General features: G+C 37.2%; 1 protein-coding gene and 1 pseudogene across 1 annotated transcript; both read left to right on the forward strand.

Moving 5' to 3' along the window:
* The first annotated feature begins 1475 nt into the window (after positions 1–1475).
* SUB1 (SUB1 regulator of transcription) lies at positions 1476–19318 on the forward strand. The gene is made up of 5 exons (XM_063086190.1): positions 1476–1557; positions 3779–3851; positions 6824–6946; positions 14194–14302; positions 16225–19318. The coding sequence occupies exons 2-5, from the start codon at positions 3780–3782 to the stop codon at positions 16302–16304; spliced, it is 384 nt and encodes a 127-aa protein (XP_062942260.1). The 5' UTR covers positions 1476–1557; position 3779; the 3' UTR covers positions 16305–19318.
* On the forward strand, positions 11015–11113 carry LOC134371445 (U2 spliceosomal RNA; annotated as a pseudogene).
* Positions 19319–20717: the final 1399 nt, after the last annotated feature.

Here is a 20717-nt window from a genome sequence, read left to right on the forward strand (position 1 = left end):
AGGTTGACACTGCATAAAGTTGAGTGGGCTAGAGCTTATCCATTCTTCCTCAGTAGGTAGCAATGTGAGTTTGAGTCATGACTCACTCCCTTTGTAACTTTGGGCAACTTATTTAATCTGTTGACCCTTGGGTTCCTCATCTATAAAATGAAGAGAATAATCATTCCTACTTTGGAAAGTGCTTGTTAGGATTAGTAAGACATGTAAAGTGCCTCATACAGTGTCTGACACATAGTGGGTGTTTGATAACTCTTTTTTTTTTTTTTTTTAAAGATGACCGGTAAGGGGATTTTAACCCTTAGCTTGCTGTTGTCAGCACCACACTCAGCCAGTGAGTTAACTGGCCATCCCTATATAGGATCCGAACCTGCAGCCTTGGTGTTATCAGCACTGCAATCTCCCGAGTGAGCCAAGGGCTGGTCCTTGATAACTCATTAAAAAAAATTTTTTTTTATGGTAACATAGTTGATTATGCATATCCGTGGGGTACAGAATTGAGTATCAATACCCGTGTGCAGTACGTGATGCTGAAATCAGGATAATTAATATAGTCAACATTAGACAGGGTAACCATTTTTCATATCCCTTTACCAATTCCTCCGTTACCCCCTTCTACTCCCCCTTTCCCATCTCTGGTCACCTCAGTTCTGTTCTCTTCTTTTGAATGTTCAATGTATTTTCCTTCCTTTCTTCCTTTGATTTATTTGTTTATTTTTTAGCTCCCACTTACGAGTGAGGACATATGGTATTTCTTTCTGTGCCTGGCTTATTTCACTTAACACAACTTTCTCTAAGTTCATCCATGTTGCTGCAAATGGCAGCATTTCATTCTTTTTTATGGCACAGTAGTATTCCAATTGTGTATATATATCACATTTTCCTTTGATAACTCTTTGTTGAATAAATGTAACTTTATATTTATTCTTGGTTGTAGTGGGCATTCATCAAATATATATTCAAATAATCTGTTAGCTATATTTCTACTTATAGTATGGATTTCTCTTGCCTTCTGTGAACTGCCTTACACCTCTAGGACTTCAATATAGGGATAATGGTTGTGCAGCCCAGTGCTTCTACAAAGATTTTTTTGCACTTTCCGGAATTAAACGCCGTGACTTTGGCTTCCTTCCTTTGAATTTTACCAGCCAGAGTCATATACTGAGGGTGGTGTTGGGTAGGAAGAAGATCATTTCTGGGAAAATGGTCCAGTATTGATCTTTTTCAGTAATACCCTTTCACTTCAATAGAAAAACATTTATTGAACAAGTGTAAAGCTGGGTCCTCGTCACTCCTGTTTCATTAGCTCCCTCATTCACTCATAGATCACATGCAATCTTTGCAGCACCTCATTTCTTGGAATCTATTCAGGACAAGGGGGCGCGGTCCCTTTAAGGCCCTGGAAAGGGCCTCGGTGTCTGTTTCCGCGGGAGGCCACACCCCGTCACGTGTCTGCGGTCCCAGCGGGGCGGGGCCGGTGTCTCTTGGTTGGCGTCACTTCCGGTTCTCTGTCAGTCGCGAGCGAGCAAGCAGGAGGGTGTTCGACTGTGGGAGCGGAGCGTGAGTGCACGGGACCCCCGCCCCCGCCCCATCCCTCCTGATCCCCCGCCGGGCCACGAGCTGCTGCTGCCCTCACCTCCCTTCACCGGCCGTGGGAAATGGCGGCCCGGCCTGACCTCCCCCTTCCCCGCCCCGGCTCCGCTGGGCCCCCTTCTCCGTCTTCGACCCCGTGCCCGACGTTCTGTCGGCCCCTCCACGCCAGACGCCCGTCCCTGGAACGGTGCCTAGGCGGCGAGTGCGGCGGTTCCCGGCGGAGGGGCGCGGCCGGGCGAGGAGCCACGGAGAGGGGCCCGGGGCGCCCCCAGGACAATGCGGCAGCAGTCCTGGCCCGGGCGGGGGCGCGTGCGCGGCGTACTCCTTCCTCTGGCCTCGTTTGGGCCCCCACTCCTGCCACGGGACGGGTGCTCGGGGGAGTCGGGGAGCGGACCCGGTCGGAACGGGGTGGCCGGCGGTGGGGGCAGGGGCCGAGGATGGCCGACTTGGGGGGAGGGAACGCTTCGAGAGGAGAAAATGGCGCTTGGTGCAAGTCCCTCCTCTTCCCAAGGCCGTCTCCTCGGCTCTTGGCCGCCTCCCACGCCCCCTCCGACCGACCTGTCTCCCCTCGCCCGCGCCGCTGCCAGCCGCGGGGCCCACAGCTTCCCGGCAGCGCGCGACCCCCTCCCCGTCTTGGTGCTCATCGTCCTCGCCTTGCACCGAGTTCGTGTATCCTGAAGTCCTAGTTTATTTTCACCTCGTTTTTTGTAATCTTCCCCCACGCAATCAGTGAAGGCTGAAGATTCTTTTTTTTGCTGTTTTTTTTTTTAAAGTTGTGTTTTGTACGTATTCTTCAACAGCGCTTTTAGTATCGTTTGCCTGAGTTACGAGGCTGCCCTGTTGAGGGTGGGGGTGAGGGGGAAACAGTAAATGCTTGTTAAGTAAAAGTAAAATGTATTTTGTCAGAAGTTCAAAAGGCTGGCTTTAGTTACCGTTAGCTTGTTTTCTTGAACAGACTTCTTATTTGGGTTAAGTACGAGACAATTCTTTTAAATGATCTTAGGCCCCCAGGCAGCTTTTAATAACAAATGGTCGTTATGCTTGACGTTTCAAAGCGAAAAATAAGTTATGTTCAATTTAATTACCTTTTAAAAGAAGGTTTTCTGGCAGTTATATTAGCACTTACCATAAAAATACGAACTGAAATGATTTCGGAGATTAGGTTGTGAAATGGAGCAGTAACAGGAAAAATGTGCGAAACGTAGTTATGGACGTTGCCCTGCCCTTCTGAATTTATTCTTATCTTCAGTTAAAATCAGCGTGGCAGGGTTGGGCATGTTTAGAGCTTTTTGAATTTAATTCATCTCAATCACGATTGAGATGGCCCACTTCTTTTACCTTGACCTCCTCTTGTGGAACACGTTTGATGCCTGTGCTAATAATGCATAGTTTTCTCACTGCCTTGCCCTTTGGCACTGAGTAAACGTCTACTTGTGAGTAAGGCACTAAACGTTTACCCCTTGGGGGGACCTGGGGAATGGACTTGAAAAAAGGTGATGCCCTCCCATAAACAGAGTCTTTAAATTTTAATTATATTCCAGAGTAGAAAATTAGTGTAAAATGTAATGAGTTGTTGTGAATTATATGTGGCTTTGTGAACTCTGCATTAGTATCTGTTGTTATTTTGATGGTATGACCAAAAAGTCAAAATTCACGCATACAAAATATGAAAAAAAATTATAATGGCAAAATTAATTAAATATCACATCTGCATAGTACAGCTGTTTCCCCTGTTGCATGAATGTTAGGGTCAGTTCCCTGCAGTGAATAATTCTCCATTACGTCTGATCTCATTAATAAGTGTAAAGTGCTACTGAGTGGTTATTCACATTTCTTCTGGTTTTAACAGTAATTGTTGTCAGCTGCCTTGCAATCTACCCTATCCATAAATTTCTAACCCTACTAAAGTGAAGAATAAAAAGAGCCACTATCTTTGAGAAAGATAAAAGGTAGGAATGTGTGTATGACATTTAGTTCTTCCTCCTTACTGGATTCAGAACATTCTACTCTGCTTGTTTTCTGCAATTTAGAAGAGTGTAGATTAAAACTTGTGCTCATTGTAACAACTCTAGTACCACAAAATGGTAGAATGAACCATAGAACTTGTCTTTGATTTTTTGATTGGGGGAGAACTAAGTACAAGGTAATGGAGCAAGTTGTAAATTTACATAATATATTTTTCTTTCAGAATGCCAAAATCAAAGGAACTTGTTTCTTCAAGCTCGTCAGGCAGTGATTCTGACAGTGAAGTTGATAAAAAGGTGACTATTACTGCACCAAATCATTTTTGTTTTACTTAATTCAGCAATATTGCCCACATCCAGTTCTGAAGCGTAGTAAAATGCATACTGGAATCTTAAAATGAGAATCTGGATGGGTGTTTCTGAAAGTGCAGATGGCCTCTGGACCACTTGACTAGAAGTGCCTAGGATGCTTGATGCACATCCACAGTCCCTAAATCAGACTTAACAAGTCTTCTATTAAGGATCTTTAGGAACCCTAAAATTGCAGAACCATTGCCTTAGACCCTAGGAGAATAGAATTATCATTAGTCCAGAGCCAGTATTTGCCATTATTTAGAAATCTGTCTAATCTGTAGGTATATTTTGTAGTAGTTGGGCCAGAATCTTTGAATGCCTATGTTAATTTTCATAACCATTTCAGCCATTGGTGTTTATTCTGCCCACAAAGATCACTGAATTTTAGGCTTGGTACATTTTAAGTTTGAATGTTGTTTGCTCTGGTCCCATTCTTTTAGATAAATCAGCACCCAGCAAAGCTAACATGAAACTACCCTTTTCACAGAATAGGCCTTTTGTGCATTAGATGACAACTGCGCTGTGAGTGGTGCATTCCACCTAATCTAGCATCTCAATGGAGCATAACCGAGCAACTCACCTTGCAGTCAAGGCTTCCTTGCATGCGAACTGTCCTTTATTTCATAAAAGTTTGCATATGAGGTATCTTCAAAAAGTTCATGAAAAGAGTCATACTATCTTTTTTTTTTTTTTTTTTTTGTCTTTTTCGTGACCGGCACTCAGCCAGTGAGTGCACTGGCCAGTCCTATATAGGATCTGAACCCGCGGTGGGAGCGTCGCCGCGCTCCCAACGCCACACTCTCCCGAGTGTGCCACGGGCTCGGCCCCATACTATCTTTTAATCCTATTTTTCCACAAACTTTTTGAAGTACTCTTGTATCCCAGAAATGGAATGAGTTGGTGGTATTCTTTTTAATTAGTAAATCTCCTTTGTAAAAAAAATAATTGACTAGTTTTAGTAATCCTTTGGTTTCCAAAAGTTTATTCAAAAGCAGCAGGCCCCTCATCTTTTGATTTCTCCCAAAGCTTAGCATTGTTAGCTAAAAGAAAAGCAAGAGCTTATAGGAGAATCTTGGAGAAGTTGGAACCTTTAAGTATAAATACAGAATGTAATGTCACCTGAAAGGTTGAAATAAGGCTTCAAAGAGCATACATAGCTATACTTGAGGGAGGAAATCTCAGTTTTTTGATTTGCACCCCGTATGGCATTTAAATACGTTCATGCAACAAATTAGTATTGACCTTCTGTGTGCCAGGCATCTGCTAGTCCATAAGGAATATACTTAGACCCTGATTTAAAGAATAATTGCTTTCTGCTGTTTGTCCAAAATAGTACTATTAATCCTGTAGGCACTTACATTAAATACTCCATGTTTTTCATTTCATGTTTTACATATATATGTATACTGTTTTATCTCGCTTCATGTAATTTAGTACATTAATTTAATAACAAACTACTTTTCCACTAAGAAGGAACATGACTGCCCTCTGCTGTTTGGGTTGGGAACTCTAGTGCTATTTATGGGCTGTTAGCTCATTTTGAGAATGAGGCTATACATAGAAAAAGCTTTTATAATGCTGTTTTTAAAACATTATTGTGATTTGTATCTTATTTTTTTTTATTTTTGCTGTTTTTAAAACATTATTGTGATTTGTATCTTTGGTGATTTTTTTTTTTTATTTTTGTGCTGAGGAAATTCTTGAATTATTGACTTCCAATGCCCAGTACAAAATAAGTCTCTTCAGATTTGCCTAGTCATAAATTCCTTAAGTTAATTTAAATCCCTTTTGGAATAGACAGGGCATAAATAATATTCATGTTCTAGAAATGGAAAATTTGGTTATATTCTTCTTAAATAGTGTATCTGTTTTGTAAAAAAAATAAGTAACCACCTTTAGTAGACCTGTGGTTTCCAAAAGGTTATTCAAAAGCAGCCTCATCTTTTTTTTTCTCCCAAAGAAATCGTATGTGGGATCCCAAGTCACAAAATGACTGTCCCTCTGGTTAATACCATTCCCATGCCTGAAGTATCTTGAAGTCCTGAGAACACAGTTTGAAAACACTATTAGATAGAAGTATAGGTTAAATTCATAGTTCTGTCACTTGTCTATGTATACAGTCATGCGCCACATAACGTTTCAGTCAACAACTGACAGCATATATGATGATGGTCCCATAAGATGATAATGCAGCTGAAAAATTCATATTGCATAGTGACGTTGTAGTCATAATGTCATGACTGAGTGCATTGCCCATGTGTTTGTGGTGATGCTGGTGTAAGCTTACTGCAAGATATGTTGAGGAGTGCCTAGCATAACCACAGGGTTACCCTCCCAAAGTTAAACCAGACCTTTAAGGTAGAAAGCCAAGCATTTGACACATGAGGTCTGACCCCAAGTGAACGGGTTGTTTTCTACTTAGAATTCTTACATTTTTAAATATTTCCACCCATCCTCATAGCAAAATGATAGCAATTAGTTAACAATTAGCTAACACTGAGTGCTTGCAGAGTGCCAGGCACAAACCCTACCTGTAATTTAATTTTTATAACTTTGTGGGATTATTATTCTAATCCTCATTTAACATGAAGAAAGTGAGGCACAGAGAGACTTAGTAACATAGTGGGCCCACGTTCATGCAGCTAGTGACCAGTGTAGATAATTGGAAAATTCATTGCTGTTCTTTTTCATGATATACTTTTGCACAAAGATAAATAACCTAACGAATGACATTTCTCAGAATGTATTCTTGTCGTTAAGTGATGCATGACTGTACATTTATGACTTTTTCTTAGTAAATAAATGTTGTCTTTTGATCCCTTAAGTCTTAAAAAGGAATGGAATCTTTTGAACCCGAGCTGTGCTTAATTCTTACGTGTGCACATTTTAACCATATTCTTGCTTTTTCTTTCAAGTTAAAGAGGAAAAAGCAAGTTGCTCCAGAAAAACCTTTAAAGAAACAAAAGACTGGAGAAACTTCGAGAGCTCTGTCATCTTCCAAACAGAGCAGTAGCAGCAGAGATGATAACATGTTTCAGGTAAAGTTGTTTATTTCCTTAGATCTGGAGGAATTGTCTGGCTTGATGTGAAGAAGTTTAAAAGTACTTTAATGTGATATGGTATAATAATCTTTTATGTGCATTATAATCCTCTTGACTAGGATATTTGTTAAAATATACAAACTAGTTAGTACAGATGAAAGTAATTTAGAGGACACTGGATTATTGTTATAGTCTAGAAGTCTGTTGTTTTGCTGTAATTAAAACAAAGCAAATTTAAATGTTACAGAAGGGCCGGCCTGTAGCTCACTTGGGAGAGTGTGGTGCGGATAACACCAAGGCCCTGGGTCTGGATCCCTATATAGGGATGGCTGGTTAGCTCACTTGGGAGAGCGTGGTGCTGACACCACCAAGTCAAGGGTTAAGATGCCCCTACCGATCATCTTTAAAAAATAAAAAAATAAAAAATAAATAAATGTAACAGAAATCCCAAAAAAGAGATTGAGAACTGCACATTTAGAAACCATCTTCAGAAATAGGTTGAATATTGTTGGGATATGAAGTATGGGTGCAGTATTGTTGGGCGGGGGAGCAGCAATATGATCTGCCTGATTTTGGCCTGATAAGAAACAGAAAAGGAGAGTGGGTTGAATAGATAAAATAAGGGAAATTCATTAAAGGGATTTGATGAAATCATCTGGAGAGGACTAGTATAGCTTCTTTTCTTGGGCTTCTTACCTTGTTTTAGGGAAATTTGATACTGGCATCACTGTACAAGAAGGATTTGTGAGTGGAGAGGTGGTGGGATAAATAGATGCAGATGAGATCACTTAGGTAATTGGAAGCTTGAATCTGTGTGAAGTCATAAGGGCCTAGATGTTTTTCCCTAAAGAAGATATAGTGCTGATTATAAGATACTGGTGAGGAAGAATGGACCAGAGGAATTAAGCAATCAATAAAGACAATCTGATTGTAAATGTTATGAAATAAGGAGGGTTTGCTCTAGCACCTGGAGGGCTTGACTGGGAAATGTTCATGTGGAGTCATCAGCATAGTTGACTGAGGCCATCCACCGAAGTGAGTATAAGCCAGAGGAAGAAGAGCAGGTTGGTGAGGGCATGTCTTTGGTGATATACAAGTAAAGGATGAGGATGTAAGGGTAATCTGGCTATGCCATCTGTTACTTCATTGATTGCCAGGGTTGATTTGGCTGATCTGGCTGGCTAGGCAGGTGTCCCTCATTGCTCCAAGTGCATCCCTCCTAAAGCTGTGTACTTGGTTGAAAAGGACAGCCTTTTCTGATAGAGGAGAGGACTCTTCTTTGGTCAAGGTGTACAAGTAACTGCTGTCCTCTGCTAGAACCTCCAAATAAGTTCTCAAATAGATGATGACAGGAAAAAGAGGATGTAGATGAAGAGATGGTGAAGGAAGATTAGAAGAGTACAGTTATGGGAGAAAGAAAAGGGTAAGTGTTTCAAGGAGGCATAAGAATTAGTTGAAGTCAAAAGTTTGGACAGAATGAGACTGCGAGCATTTATTTGAGTAGAAATTGAGGCTAGCATATATGTATTTTTTGACCTGTTGATGGCCTCTAAAGATGGATTAAGGTGAGAATGAGAAATTAGAAGTTGGGTATTTTTACTCATTTTCGCCTTGTTTTACTTCTGGATAAAGAAAGCGGTGTAGATGAATTATTTAGTTATGGGTTAATTCCTCTGACTTTTATACAACCTAGAGGAGCTAGGGGTAGACTGTTAATTTGATAGAGAATATAAGTAAAGATTTGTATGTAAGGAGGAATTATAAAAGGACCCTCTTTGCTTTGATTGGATAATAAATTGAGTGATTATTGTGTTTGGTATTTCATTCAGGCCTTGCCAGGTTTTGCCTTGCAGAGATGAACCAAGTAGATGTGGTCTGTGGCTTCATGGAAGTTATGGGAACAAAAATTATACAATAAACATGTATATAACTAAAATCATGATGAGAGTTGTGAAGTAAAAGGGCGGATTATTATGAGAGAGTAGGTGTTCTGGGAAGTGGGAAAGAGCTTGGATTGTGTAGGAGTTCTAACGTGTTTGTGGCTAGAAAGTCTGGTATAGATAGAAGATCAACTTGGTGAGGATGGTGAAGGAACAGAACTTTCAGGGCCTTCCTGTTGGGAGGCCATGTTTAGGGAATTTGGGTTTTATTCTCAGTGTAGTGGGAAGCTGTTTTAAGGGACAGAATGACATGTAAGATCTGCAAGAGTATCTCTTTCATAGACTTTCTTATGTGGAATGAAGGGCTGCTTTGGAATGTTTTAATGTTTTAAGTATTTGTTGGGCAGCTATCTTGGGCTTTTCTCTGATCAGTTCTTTCCACTAGTTGCCCACCTACTTTTACTAATATAGAGCATGTATGGCCTTTTAATGTTTTCTTTTTTTTTCTTACTTTTGGTGACTGGTTGGTATGGGGATCTGAACCTTTGACCTAGGTTTTATCAGCACCACATTCTAACCGAGTGAGCTAACCCGCCAGCCTCGATGGCCTTTTAATGGATTTTTATCTTGCCCATTCCTCCCCCCTAATTTTATAGATAGAGAAGTGAGTACCCACATTATAGAGATTCTGTTCTGTTAGAGTAGTTTTGGGAGAACCAGATTTGTTTTTAGGGGATGGTTTTTCCACCAAAAAAAGGAGCTTCGGTTCTTAAACCCTCATTTGGAAAGCTTACCAAGCCTTCTAAGGCTGTTAGACACTTCACCGTTTGAAAATCTGCCTCCAGGAGGAACATAAGCCTTATTTTCATAGTGGCTTTCACAGACCTAGTAGTGTAAGTATCCTAAGAAATAATATATTTAATTTCACTGCTACTCTTTTTCCTTGAAATGATATTTTGGCTGTAGAAATGTATTTTGGTGGTTTATGCTGAATTATAATCTGCTTATGAGCACATTAGAATACATTGATTATATAATATTAAATGAGGCCTTCATTTTTATTATTAGTAAAGGCTTGATAATTGTATCAGAAAGATGGATAAGGGATGGGGTTTTGGGGTGGAAAAACAACACCCCCATCATGATACATAAGGTTTTTTTAAAAAATAGAACTACATGTTTTCTATATTGTTCATTTATCAAGAAAGTGCTTAGAAGACAGCTTCTATAGGGTGGAACTTTTTAAGACATTGCTAGATCATCAAATGTTAGAATCTTTCAGGACCCAGGACATCAGGTATGCTTTGCCAAAACAAATAGATCTAAAATCCAAATTAAAATTGTTTGGGTATTGGCTAGTAACTGTAAGATGGGATTTTTTTTTTAAACAAAACAAATATCCATCTCTTGGGAATAGAACTAGAGAAAATAATCTTAAAATTCTGGTATATCAAACATAAGCAGCTCTTTAAATGTTATATTTGAAGAGTGTTGTACCAAAGGAAAGTCACTGCCCTGCTCTTTTAAACTCTGGGATGATTTGGGCAGAATACTAACTAGAGAGGGTATACTACTAGATGCTTGGCTTCTTATTCCTTCAGCTCTGAATTTTAAGAACTTGGTTCCATAGGGAAATTATCTACCTGAGATGACATCTGATATTAAAGATAGACTGGAAAACTGTCTTGTAATTACTTAGTAATTACTTAGTACCTGTGTCTCAAAAGGTCAGGAAGGTGACTTTGATTCATATTTTTCTTCAGTTTTAGGCTCAAAGGGTCAGTAGTACCATCTTAGTTGATTTGATGATTTAAGGATAAGCCTGATACTTTTAAATTATAAATTAATTTAAATCATTACCAACTCAAGTGTTTTTAACCTGGGAGTGGAGGGGTGTTGATGAATGGACTTTAGGGAGTCCATGAAATTGTGTTTTTTAGTTTGAATTTTTTTTGTATTTGAAAGGATTATTCATTTTCTTTATTAGATCCTCAAAGTGGACAGGGAATCGCAGAAATTTAAGAATCATGTTTTGTATAGTGTATGTGCTGTTTTTTCCTCGCTAAGGTCATATGCATGTAAAAGTGTGTGTGTGTGTATGTATTCTGTCATCTTATTCTATTTCTTCCCTTGAAATGTGATCACAGTGATATTTATTCTTTTTTCCTTTTATTATTATATCTGTATCGCTTCTCGGCCTTTTGGCTAAGATCAAGTGTAGTATCTGTTCTTATCAGTTTAATATTATTATATCTGTACACTGCTATCTCATTTTTTTCCTTCTTTTTAAAATTTTTGGTAAGAATTTGTCAGTTTTATTCATTTCTCCTTGAGAGAAGTCATTGTTGGGCAAGTTCTTTTTAAATTAACTTTATTGAAGTATAATCTATGTACAATAAAGTGCACACTTTTAAAAGTATAATTTGATGAGCCGTGATAAATGTACACACCCTTGTGGTTAGACCATTTTCATCACCCCAGAGAATTCCCTTTTGGCTTCCCTTTATAGTCATCTCTCTGCCCCAGGTAACCACTGATTTGATTTCTATCATCATGGATTTATTTTGCCTGTTCTAGAACTTCATGTAAGTGGAATCATACAGTTTGTATATTTATTTGTCTGGCTTCTTTTGATCAGCATAATGTGTTGAGATTAATCCTTATTGTGCATATTGGTAGTTTGTTCCTTTTTATTGCTGAGTAGCATCCTGTTGTGTGATTATACTCCAACTTGTTTATCGGTTCACCTTGGATGAACATTTGGGTCATTTCGAGTCTTGAGCTATTAAGAATAAAGATGCTGTGAATATTTTTTTACATGTCTTTTTATGGACATTCTTTCCCTTTTGGGTAAATACCAGATACATTTGCTGGACTATAGGATAAGTGTGTGTTTAACTGTTTAAGAAACTGTCAAATTGTTTTCCAAAGTAGCTGTACCATTTTACACACCCATCAGCAATGTATGAGATTTCAGTTCTTCCACGTTCTCACTGGATATTGTCAGTGTTTTATTTTATCCATTTTAGTTAATGGGTTTGTAATAGTTGCTCATTGTGGTTTCACTTTGCATTTTCCTGATGTCTTAATTCATTGAACATCTTTGATCATGTTTATTGGCTATTTTTATGTCTTTGTGAAGAGTCTGTTCAAGTCTTTTGCTCATTTTTTAAAAAACTAGGTCGTTTGATTTATTGAGTTGTAGAACTTTATACATTTTGGATATAAGTCCTATGTCAGAAATAAATATAGTGAATATTTTCATTCTTTTTTTAAACTTAAGGAAAACTTTAGTTTTCTTTTAAAAGCAATCTAGTTTAAAAATGAGTTGAGGTTAAGGGAATAAGAAAGAACATGAAATCTAAGAGACAGAATCAAATGGACAGACAGGAGGAAGGAGGGTTGGCCTCTGGTTAGTGGCCTCCACATCAGATATTCTCCATGTTGGAGATGAGGTCATGACAAATTCTGGTCAGTTCATCGTTTTCTGTAGTCTTCTGCTCTATGGTCTTCTCCTATGAGTGGATCCCCATCTGCTTTTTCCTCATGCTCGCCTGTAAGTCCAACACCTTTGTGGCTACCTATTGAGTGAATATTCTCTTTAGGTCTGTGGTTTGCCTTTTGTATTCCGAAGCATCTTTAAAAAAAGGCTTAATTTTGATTAAGTCCATTTTATCAATTTTTCCCTTTTTTTGGTTAATGCTTTTGTTTTCTATCCAAGGCATATTTTGCCTTCCCAATGACCACAGAAGTTTTTGCCGGTGTTTTTTCTCTAGAAGTTTTATAGTTTTTCTTTTCATGTTTAGGTCTGTGATCCATGTTGAATTAATTTCTCTGTGGTGTGAGATAGGGATTGAGATCCTTCCCCTTTCTTCCTCCATACAGATATCTAACTGGTACAGCACCATATGTTGAAAAGACTATCCTTTTTCCTTTGAGTTACCTTGGATCTTTATAAAGAACAAGTTAGAGAATATATAAAATGTGTGTCTATTTCTGGATTCCATTCTATTCTGTTGACCTGTATGTCTGTCTTTACTCTAGTACCACACTGTCTTTCTTATTGTATTTTTGTAGTGAGTCTCGGAAAGTGCTAACAGACACTTTGTTGTATAAAGCCTTTTGCTTCCCCTGGAATTTGTAGTATGTGTTAAGCAGCAGTGTGAGGTTTTTTTTTGTTTTTGGCAGCTGGCCGGTAAGGAGTGTGAAGTTTTTGAAAAATAGTTTTTTGTGAACAGTTTTTTCTCAATTTGACTCTGAGCAAAGTACATTGAAGATATTATTTGAAATGAATGTTAAAAGGATAAGCTTTTTCATGTTGCTGTTGACTGGCACTCTATATTATATTTAGAATGGTTGCTTCAGCAATGTAGCTAGCTGTGTCTATCGATTTCTATTGGTTGTAGTTTGTACTGCAGGATTTTACTTACCAATGATTTTAAAAATTGTGATAAAAACGTATAAGTATTCACATTGTTCACATTGTTATGAAACATTGTTACTGAGCAATCTTCAGAACTTTTTCATCTTGGAAAACAAACTCTATAGCAACAACTCCCCTTCTCCCTTTCCTTGTCCCTGGCTGTCCACCATTTTACTTTTTGATTCTGTGAATTCGACTACTTTAGCTTCCTCATGTTAGTGAAATCAAACAGTATTTCTCTTTTTGTGACTGCTTATTTAACTTAGCATAATGTACTCAAGATTCATCTTTGTAGTATCATGTGACAGGATTTCCTTTTTCAAGGCTGTGTAATATTCTGTTGTATGTATATACCACATTTGCATATCCATTCATCTGTGAGTGGAAATTTGGGTTGCTTCCACTTCTTGGCTATTGTGAATAATGCTGCTGTGCACATGGATGTGCAAATATCTCTTGGAGACTCTGCTTTCAATTCTTGAATATATACCCGTAGTGGAATTGCTGGGTCATATGGTAGTTCTATCTTTGGTTTGTTTTTTTTTTTAAGGAATCTCCATACTGTTTTCCATAGCAATTACACTGTTTTACTACTATGTTTATAAATTTATTTACTTATTTATTTTTGGTTGGATGGATGGGCTTCTAAACCCGTGACCTTGGGCATACAAGGCTGCACTCTAACCAGCTGAGCAAACCAGCCAGCCCTTGATGTTTATAAATTTAAAAATAAGAAATGTGAAGTGTGCTCTGTTTAATTCTATCTTTTTTGGAATATTTTTTTTTTTAACAATGATGTCCTGTGGTTACAGTTTTTATAGTGAGGTTAGTAGTTATTTTTCTGATTAGAAATAGAGTGAGGGTGCACCAAGTTGTGAAAACAAGTATGGACACCACTGTTGAAAGGAATACCCCTTTTTATGCTTTTGTTTCTTTTGCAGATTGGGAAAATGAGGTACGTTAGTGTTCGGGACTTTAAAGGGAAAGTTCTAATTGATATTAGAGAGTATTGGATGGATCCAGAAGGTGAAATGAAACCAGGGAGAAAAGGTGAGTTTTAATGTCTTGAATTTGGTTCTAATGTTGGTACTTTTCTAATCTACCTTACCTGAAATTGAAATAACATTAGCAGGGTGCACATGGCTAGGAAGAACGTTACTGAGTTGATTTGGACATACTTAACCTTTTAAAAATAAGATGTCTTATGTACAGCTGTTGGGAATAACACCCCCAAAAATAACACCCCTAATATCACTTTAGTTGGCTGCTAATCTACTTAAATGTTATTAAAAAAAAAATTTTTTTTTACAGCAGTTCTGAAGCAAATTAGGCACTGTCTGGGTTGTAAAATCAGAAATGGAAAATCCTGGTTTACATAGTTTCCTTTTGATTCTGCTCCTAAAGGCTTTTTTTTTTTTTGGTGGCTGGTACATTGACCTTGGTATTCCAACACTGTGCTGTAACTATAGGCTGTTCTTTAGGGTAGTGTCCTTCAAGTGAGTGTCTGTTCTTCTTCCATTTGTGCTTCATCCAGTCCCAAGCCTTTTAGCGTTGTAGAAACATACTTTATTCATTTACCAAATAGCTAGAGAACATTTGATATTATAAGGCTGTGTTCTAACGAGCTAACTGGCCAGCCTCTTAAGCGTACATTTGGGAACCAACCTAAATTTGTATATTTAGGTAGTTATTTGCTCAAATGCCTCCTTATTTAGTTCTACTCTGCCTGCCTGTCAGTTTGAAAGGTACTCCTTGTTTGCTTCATGCAGTTTTTGGGTTTATTAAACTCAACCTCTGTATGTCTTCATACCGTTTTAGGTTTTTTTGTTCATGTCACTTCTGGATTGGTCATGCACGTTGTTTCAGAGTGGCCAATGCCAAATTTCTTGGTCCTGCAAACATTTACTGAAACAATTTGATTAGCTTGAAAGCTCTTCCTAGGTGTTAACTCAATATATTCTTCTCCTTTGAAGTTTCATGGCCTTCCAGCAGTTTTCTGAGAAATACATTAGTTCTTCTAATTCTAGTTTCTCTATTTATACATGTCAGGTATTAGAATGCTGGAAGTGTGAAGTACAAAATATTGAAAAGATAAAATTTCTGTTCGTACTTCTACATTTTAAATTGGAAAGACAGGGCTGGCTGGTTAGCTCAGTTGGTTGGAGTGCAGCCTTATTAATACCAACATCAAGAGTTTGGTTCCCTGAACTGGCCAGCTGCCCCCAAATAAAAGAAAGAAAGAAAGAAAGAAATTGGGAAAACAAATGTTGTTTAATGTTTTTAAGTGTTTACTTAGTGTTGGGTGGTGTGCTATGCTTTTTATTCAAATTACCTAATTTAATCATTTACAATAACCCTTTGAAGTATAAGTACCAGTTTACTGGTGAGAAAGCTGAGGCTCTCAGAAGATAATGTAATTTTTTTTAAGGTCATATAATTAGTAAGGCGGGGATTTTGACAGCATGACCCCAGAATGTACTGTTACCCAGTATATACATTCTAAGAAGTCCTGTATGAATCACATCCCAGAGATTTTTCTAAGGTGAAATGAATGCTTTTGGGAAGAACTTAGCACAGTCATTCACCTTGAATTTCTGTGGAAATTTTGGGCAAATGTTCAAACCAACTGGATGTTGTAATGGAGTATCACATGCCAAATCTGGGCCTGGCCACTTAGCATTCTAGTTTGCAGGTATTTGTGTATTTTCAGATTATTTTTTCTCCGTGGATATAATAGTTATTATGCAGGATGCACTTTGAGAAATAAAACTTGGATAATAAGATTGATCTGGTCAGGAAATTGTGATGAACCTATAATTAAAAGATGTAAGAGATTTGACTCTCAGTTGTATTGTAGAGAATTGTGTAATTCAGAATGGCAATTTTGGTTAAACTGTTTTAGTTGGAAGTATGAAAATTCTCAAGAAAGCTTAAATAGACTTTCAATTTTGAATTTTTAAACTTTATTTTAGGTATTTCTTTAAATCCGGAACAATGGAGCCAGCTGAAAGAACAAATTTCTGACATTGACGATGCAGTAAGAAAACTGTAAAATCCGAGCCATATAATAGCTGTACTGTTCTAGTTGTTTTAATCTGTCTTTTTACATTGGCTTTTGTTTTCTAAACGTTGTTTTCCAAGCTATTGTATATTTGGATTGCAGAACAATTTGTAAGATGAATACATTTTTTTAATGTGCATTATTAAAAATCTTCTGAGTGAAGCTAATTGTCAACTTTATTAAGGAGTATTGTTTTGTGCCTATCATCTAGTATAAAATAAATTCAAGTAATACAATCTTAACTGTTGTGGCCCTTTTTGATCAGAAGAGTTGGTACTGGTTAAGGCCAAAAGTAACAGTTTTATAGACCTTTTAGTTTCAACTCAGCTTTTACATTAAGCAGGATTTGTATTGCACCGACTTTATAAACTTTTGGTTTATGAAATCCATACTTGATCTGTTCTCTTCCAAACAGATGTCTGGACTTGTTTGACTTTTCCACTCTGATGCTTAACTTTTCTTTATTTTCCTTTAATATTTTCATGTTCAGTTTTTATTTCGCTCACTCCTTACTCTTTTCCTTGAATATATTATGCTACTTTGGAAAGTCAGTGAAACTGTCAAAAATTTATCTCAATAAGGTACTTAATTAAAATATTTGAGATCTATAATCACTAAATCCTACTGTATTAAATATTAGCAGATATAGTTTGATACACAACATGGCTTGTATGAAAACTTTGAGCAAGTGTATGTCATTACCCATAGTGGTCTGTGTAGTTATCACTTAGTCTGCAGAAAATAATGACTCCAGATATCTGATTTGCTTTTACTTATTAAACATGTTCACTGTGGGATGATGTCTATAAAATCAGATATTGTTAAACTAGTCTAGGGTTCAGTAAAAATTGTGAAAGCTTACTGGTCTAATATTTTATTTTATAGCATTTAGTATGAATTATGTATAGCCAGAGATGTCACTGAGCTTTACCGTCATAGTAGGTCATGTGGTCAGTTTTTAGGGAAAAGAGCATATAGAGCATATAATTGTGTTTTTCGCCTTTGTTTCAGTAGAGTTGGTTATTTTTCAGTTAATCTACTGGACAATAGCATTCTAGAGTTGATGTTAATAAGTTTTAGCAGACGCTCTTAAGTGGTTTTTATTTAACCATAATGAGGAAGCAGACAGATTGAGGCACAGATTTTATGGAATTTGCAGCAATAAATAGGGCATGGTGTGCCTTAGGAAAAGAGTGTTTATAGAGGGAACTATAACTGACGTTAAAGAAGGTGGCAGTGAAGGGGAAAGAATTCTCTTCAAACTAAATGATATAAATGTGATATTTTGAGAGTTTGATCACATTGATAGGACATGATTCTAGATAGAATAGTACAAAGAAAGTTTAAAGATGTAAAAAATTCTTACCGACAAATTATTTTTGGTAGCGAATCTCAAATGGTTACTGTAACTAAAAGCTGTCATATCAGAGAGTCGCACTGTTTCAGCCAAGTTCAATTCCTATATCTAAAACATTTTATAGTAGAATTGTCAAGGATTTAATTTTAAAACCATCTGCCAGGCCACATATAGTTATCAGTTTTTTTCTGGCAGCTATTCTTTTGTGTTTTTCTTCCTTACATTTTTTTGAATGACTTTTTTAGTGTCTTTAGCAGTAACCTTAATAGGTGCAAATTAGTAAAATAAAGAAATTTCTGGTAGTTTAGCCTTCATCAAATGGTAGGTACCAAAGTGTTCAAAATACATATTTTAGACATTGTTCTTGATCGATAATTTCCCTCTCCCTTATGTGGGAACATATGTGTCCTATTAATTGAATAGATTCTTAAAGTATTCCTTATTTTTGGCACACAGAAAGGGTAGTTAGAACACAGAACTTTGATTTTGGTGTAGATGAAGAGGGAATGATGGGTAAATATCCTAGGTTTATATGAATTTAGGGGGTGTATGCATTTTGAAACAATCTAATAGAGAGGCGGTGCTGAAAAAAAATTACCTAGGCAGTTTCTAGCTGTTTAGCATTATGTTAATAAAACCTTCATATAAGGAGTGTTTCTCTGGGACAGTTTGGTAAGTTGACTGCTAAATCAATTTAAATATGTTACCAGATATGCAATATACTGAAATTATTTGTGTGTGTAGGAAAGGATGAGAACTGGGTTAAAACAAAAGACAGGTTAACTTGTACTGAAAACAGAAGATAGAGTACTTTTTTTTTCTGTTTAAGTTTGATCTCTTTGGTAAGATTTTTCTCTGAGGAAGAAAGCTTGGCATTTTGAGGCATAGCTATCTTACCTTGTAATGCCAAAATGAATTTAATTAATGCCAATACTCAGGTTTTGCCCTTTAATATACTCAATAGCAGGGCTTTCTAATGGGTTTTTCCTCTTTGTCTTTTAAAGTATGAGCAACATTTTACCAATTTCCAGTGCTCTTGGCATTTTATTCAAAGAACACCACTAAAAAGAAAAACTCTTTGTAATTTGATCATTCTCTTTTGCTTTGCTTCATAAATGCCTAAGAACTTCTTTTGAAAACTACTCCTACCTCATTAGCTAGTCAAGATTCTGTGATGATCAACTTATTCTAAGTAATATATTTAGAAACAAAGACTTAGGGGGAAAGTACTGAAAGGAAGTACATCCTGGTTTTGCTATTGAGGGGAAAAAAGAAAGAATTGAGTATTATTTAAATGTTTCTGACAGAGGTATGTTGAAGAATAATGTAAAAGTTTGAAATTAAAAAAAAATGTTGACTAATATTTAGGTATCTCTCCTGAAATTCTTTGCGGTTAACTTTTTATGGAAATTAATCCAGTGAAACACTCAAGTTTTTTTAAGAAGTGTTTTTCCAGATAAACTCTAGGGTAAACATTCACATAATCACAAATATGTAATTCTGTAATTGTGGAATGCTTGTTTGCTTTGTTTAATACATCTTCCATGGAGATGTCAGTGAATATAATACTCCATCTGTGAATATTTTAAATGTTGAAATAAAAATAAGAAATGTGCACTTTGTGTTATCCCAGTTTTACATACATGAAGATGAATGAATAATTTATCTGTTGAATGGGTTTTATTAGCAAATAGAATGCCTTTCTGTGTGAATGCTTTGGAATGTGTATCAGCCTTAGTGTGTTAAATCTTTTGAGGACTAAATGGTGTGGGCCTGTTTTTTCCATCTACCTGATTCAAATGGAAAAATGCAAATACCAAGGCGTACACAGCCTATTTTTTTCCTTCTCCCCTGAGTGCTTTGCAGCCTGATGATTCCTTGGTATACTTAATTGAATAATGGACTCCTCTGAGTATTTCGAACTTGTATTTTAATTTACAAAGTCTCTATTTTGCCCTTCTTATTAATATTTTTGCTTAAATATTGAGGTCTCCTTTAAATTTCTATTTAGGAGGGCTAGCCCGTGGCTCACTTGAGAGAGTGTGGTGCTGATAACACCAAGGCTGTGGGTTTCGATCCCTATATAGGGATGGCCAGTTAGCTCACTTGGGAGAGCGTGGTGCTGACAACACCGAATCAGGCGTTAAGATCCCCTTACCGGTAATCTTTAAATAAATAAATTTCTGTTTAGGAACTGAGATCCATGGAAAGAGTCTGAGATCCATGGAAAACTACCTATAACTCTTTATTCCATTTAACTGTAAATTTGATTTTAGTAAAACATACTCAAAAATATAATCAGAAGAAGAAAAAAGATAGTACTTGGAATTTATATAATTAATCACTGACTTGACAATTTTGTAATATGGTTCAAGGGAGTTATGGGGATAGAAAAGGGATTTGAAAAGCATAAAACATTAAAAAAATTATATGGAATTTACTACATAAGTTTATCCAAGACATATCCATCTGAGTAAAAATTCTTGTTGCTACACAGACCTTCCCCCCGCCGTTGCTTCATACAAGTTCCTTACAGACACCAGACCTACTTTAACAGCCATTATAGTCCAGAATTAATAGTTGACCCACTGTTGCTAAGTGAAACACTCCTCTCCTTTTATATCATTCTTATGCCCTTTATTTTGGGGAGCTGGCCAGTACAGGTATCAAACCCTGGATGCTGGTGTTACCAGTGCTATGCTCTAAACAAGTGAGCTAACTGGCCAGCTTCTTCACTCTTACACTCTTGCTAGAGAGTTTAAATGGTGTATTAGTCCGTTTTCTGTTGCTTATGACAATACCTGAAACTGGGTAATTTATAAAGAAATGTTTATTTCTTACAGTTTGGGGGTTGGGAAGTCCACAGTCCAGGGAACACATCTGATGCGGGCTTTCTTGGTGGGAACTCTCCAGAGTCCTTTGGCTACCGGGGTGTCATGTGAGAATGGACTGAGCAAGAGAGCTAACTAACCTCACTTTCTTTATAAGGGCATCAGAACCATGCCATTACTCTGTGAATGGATCAATCCATTGAGGAGGGCACAGTC

Source organism: Cynocephalus volans, chromosome 2 (assembly GCF_027409185.1).
Source record: "Cynocephalus volans isolate mCynVol1 chromosome 2, mCynVol1.pri, whole genome shotgun sequence".
NCBI classification, from domain to species: domain Eukaryota; kingdom Metazoa; phylum Chordata; class Mammalia; order Dermoptera; family Cynocephalidae; genus Cynocephalus; species Cynocephalus volans.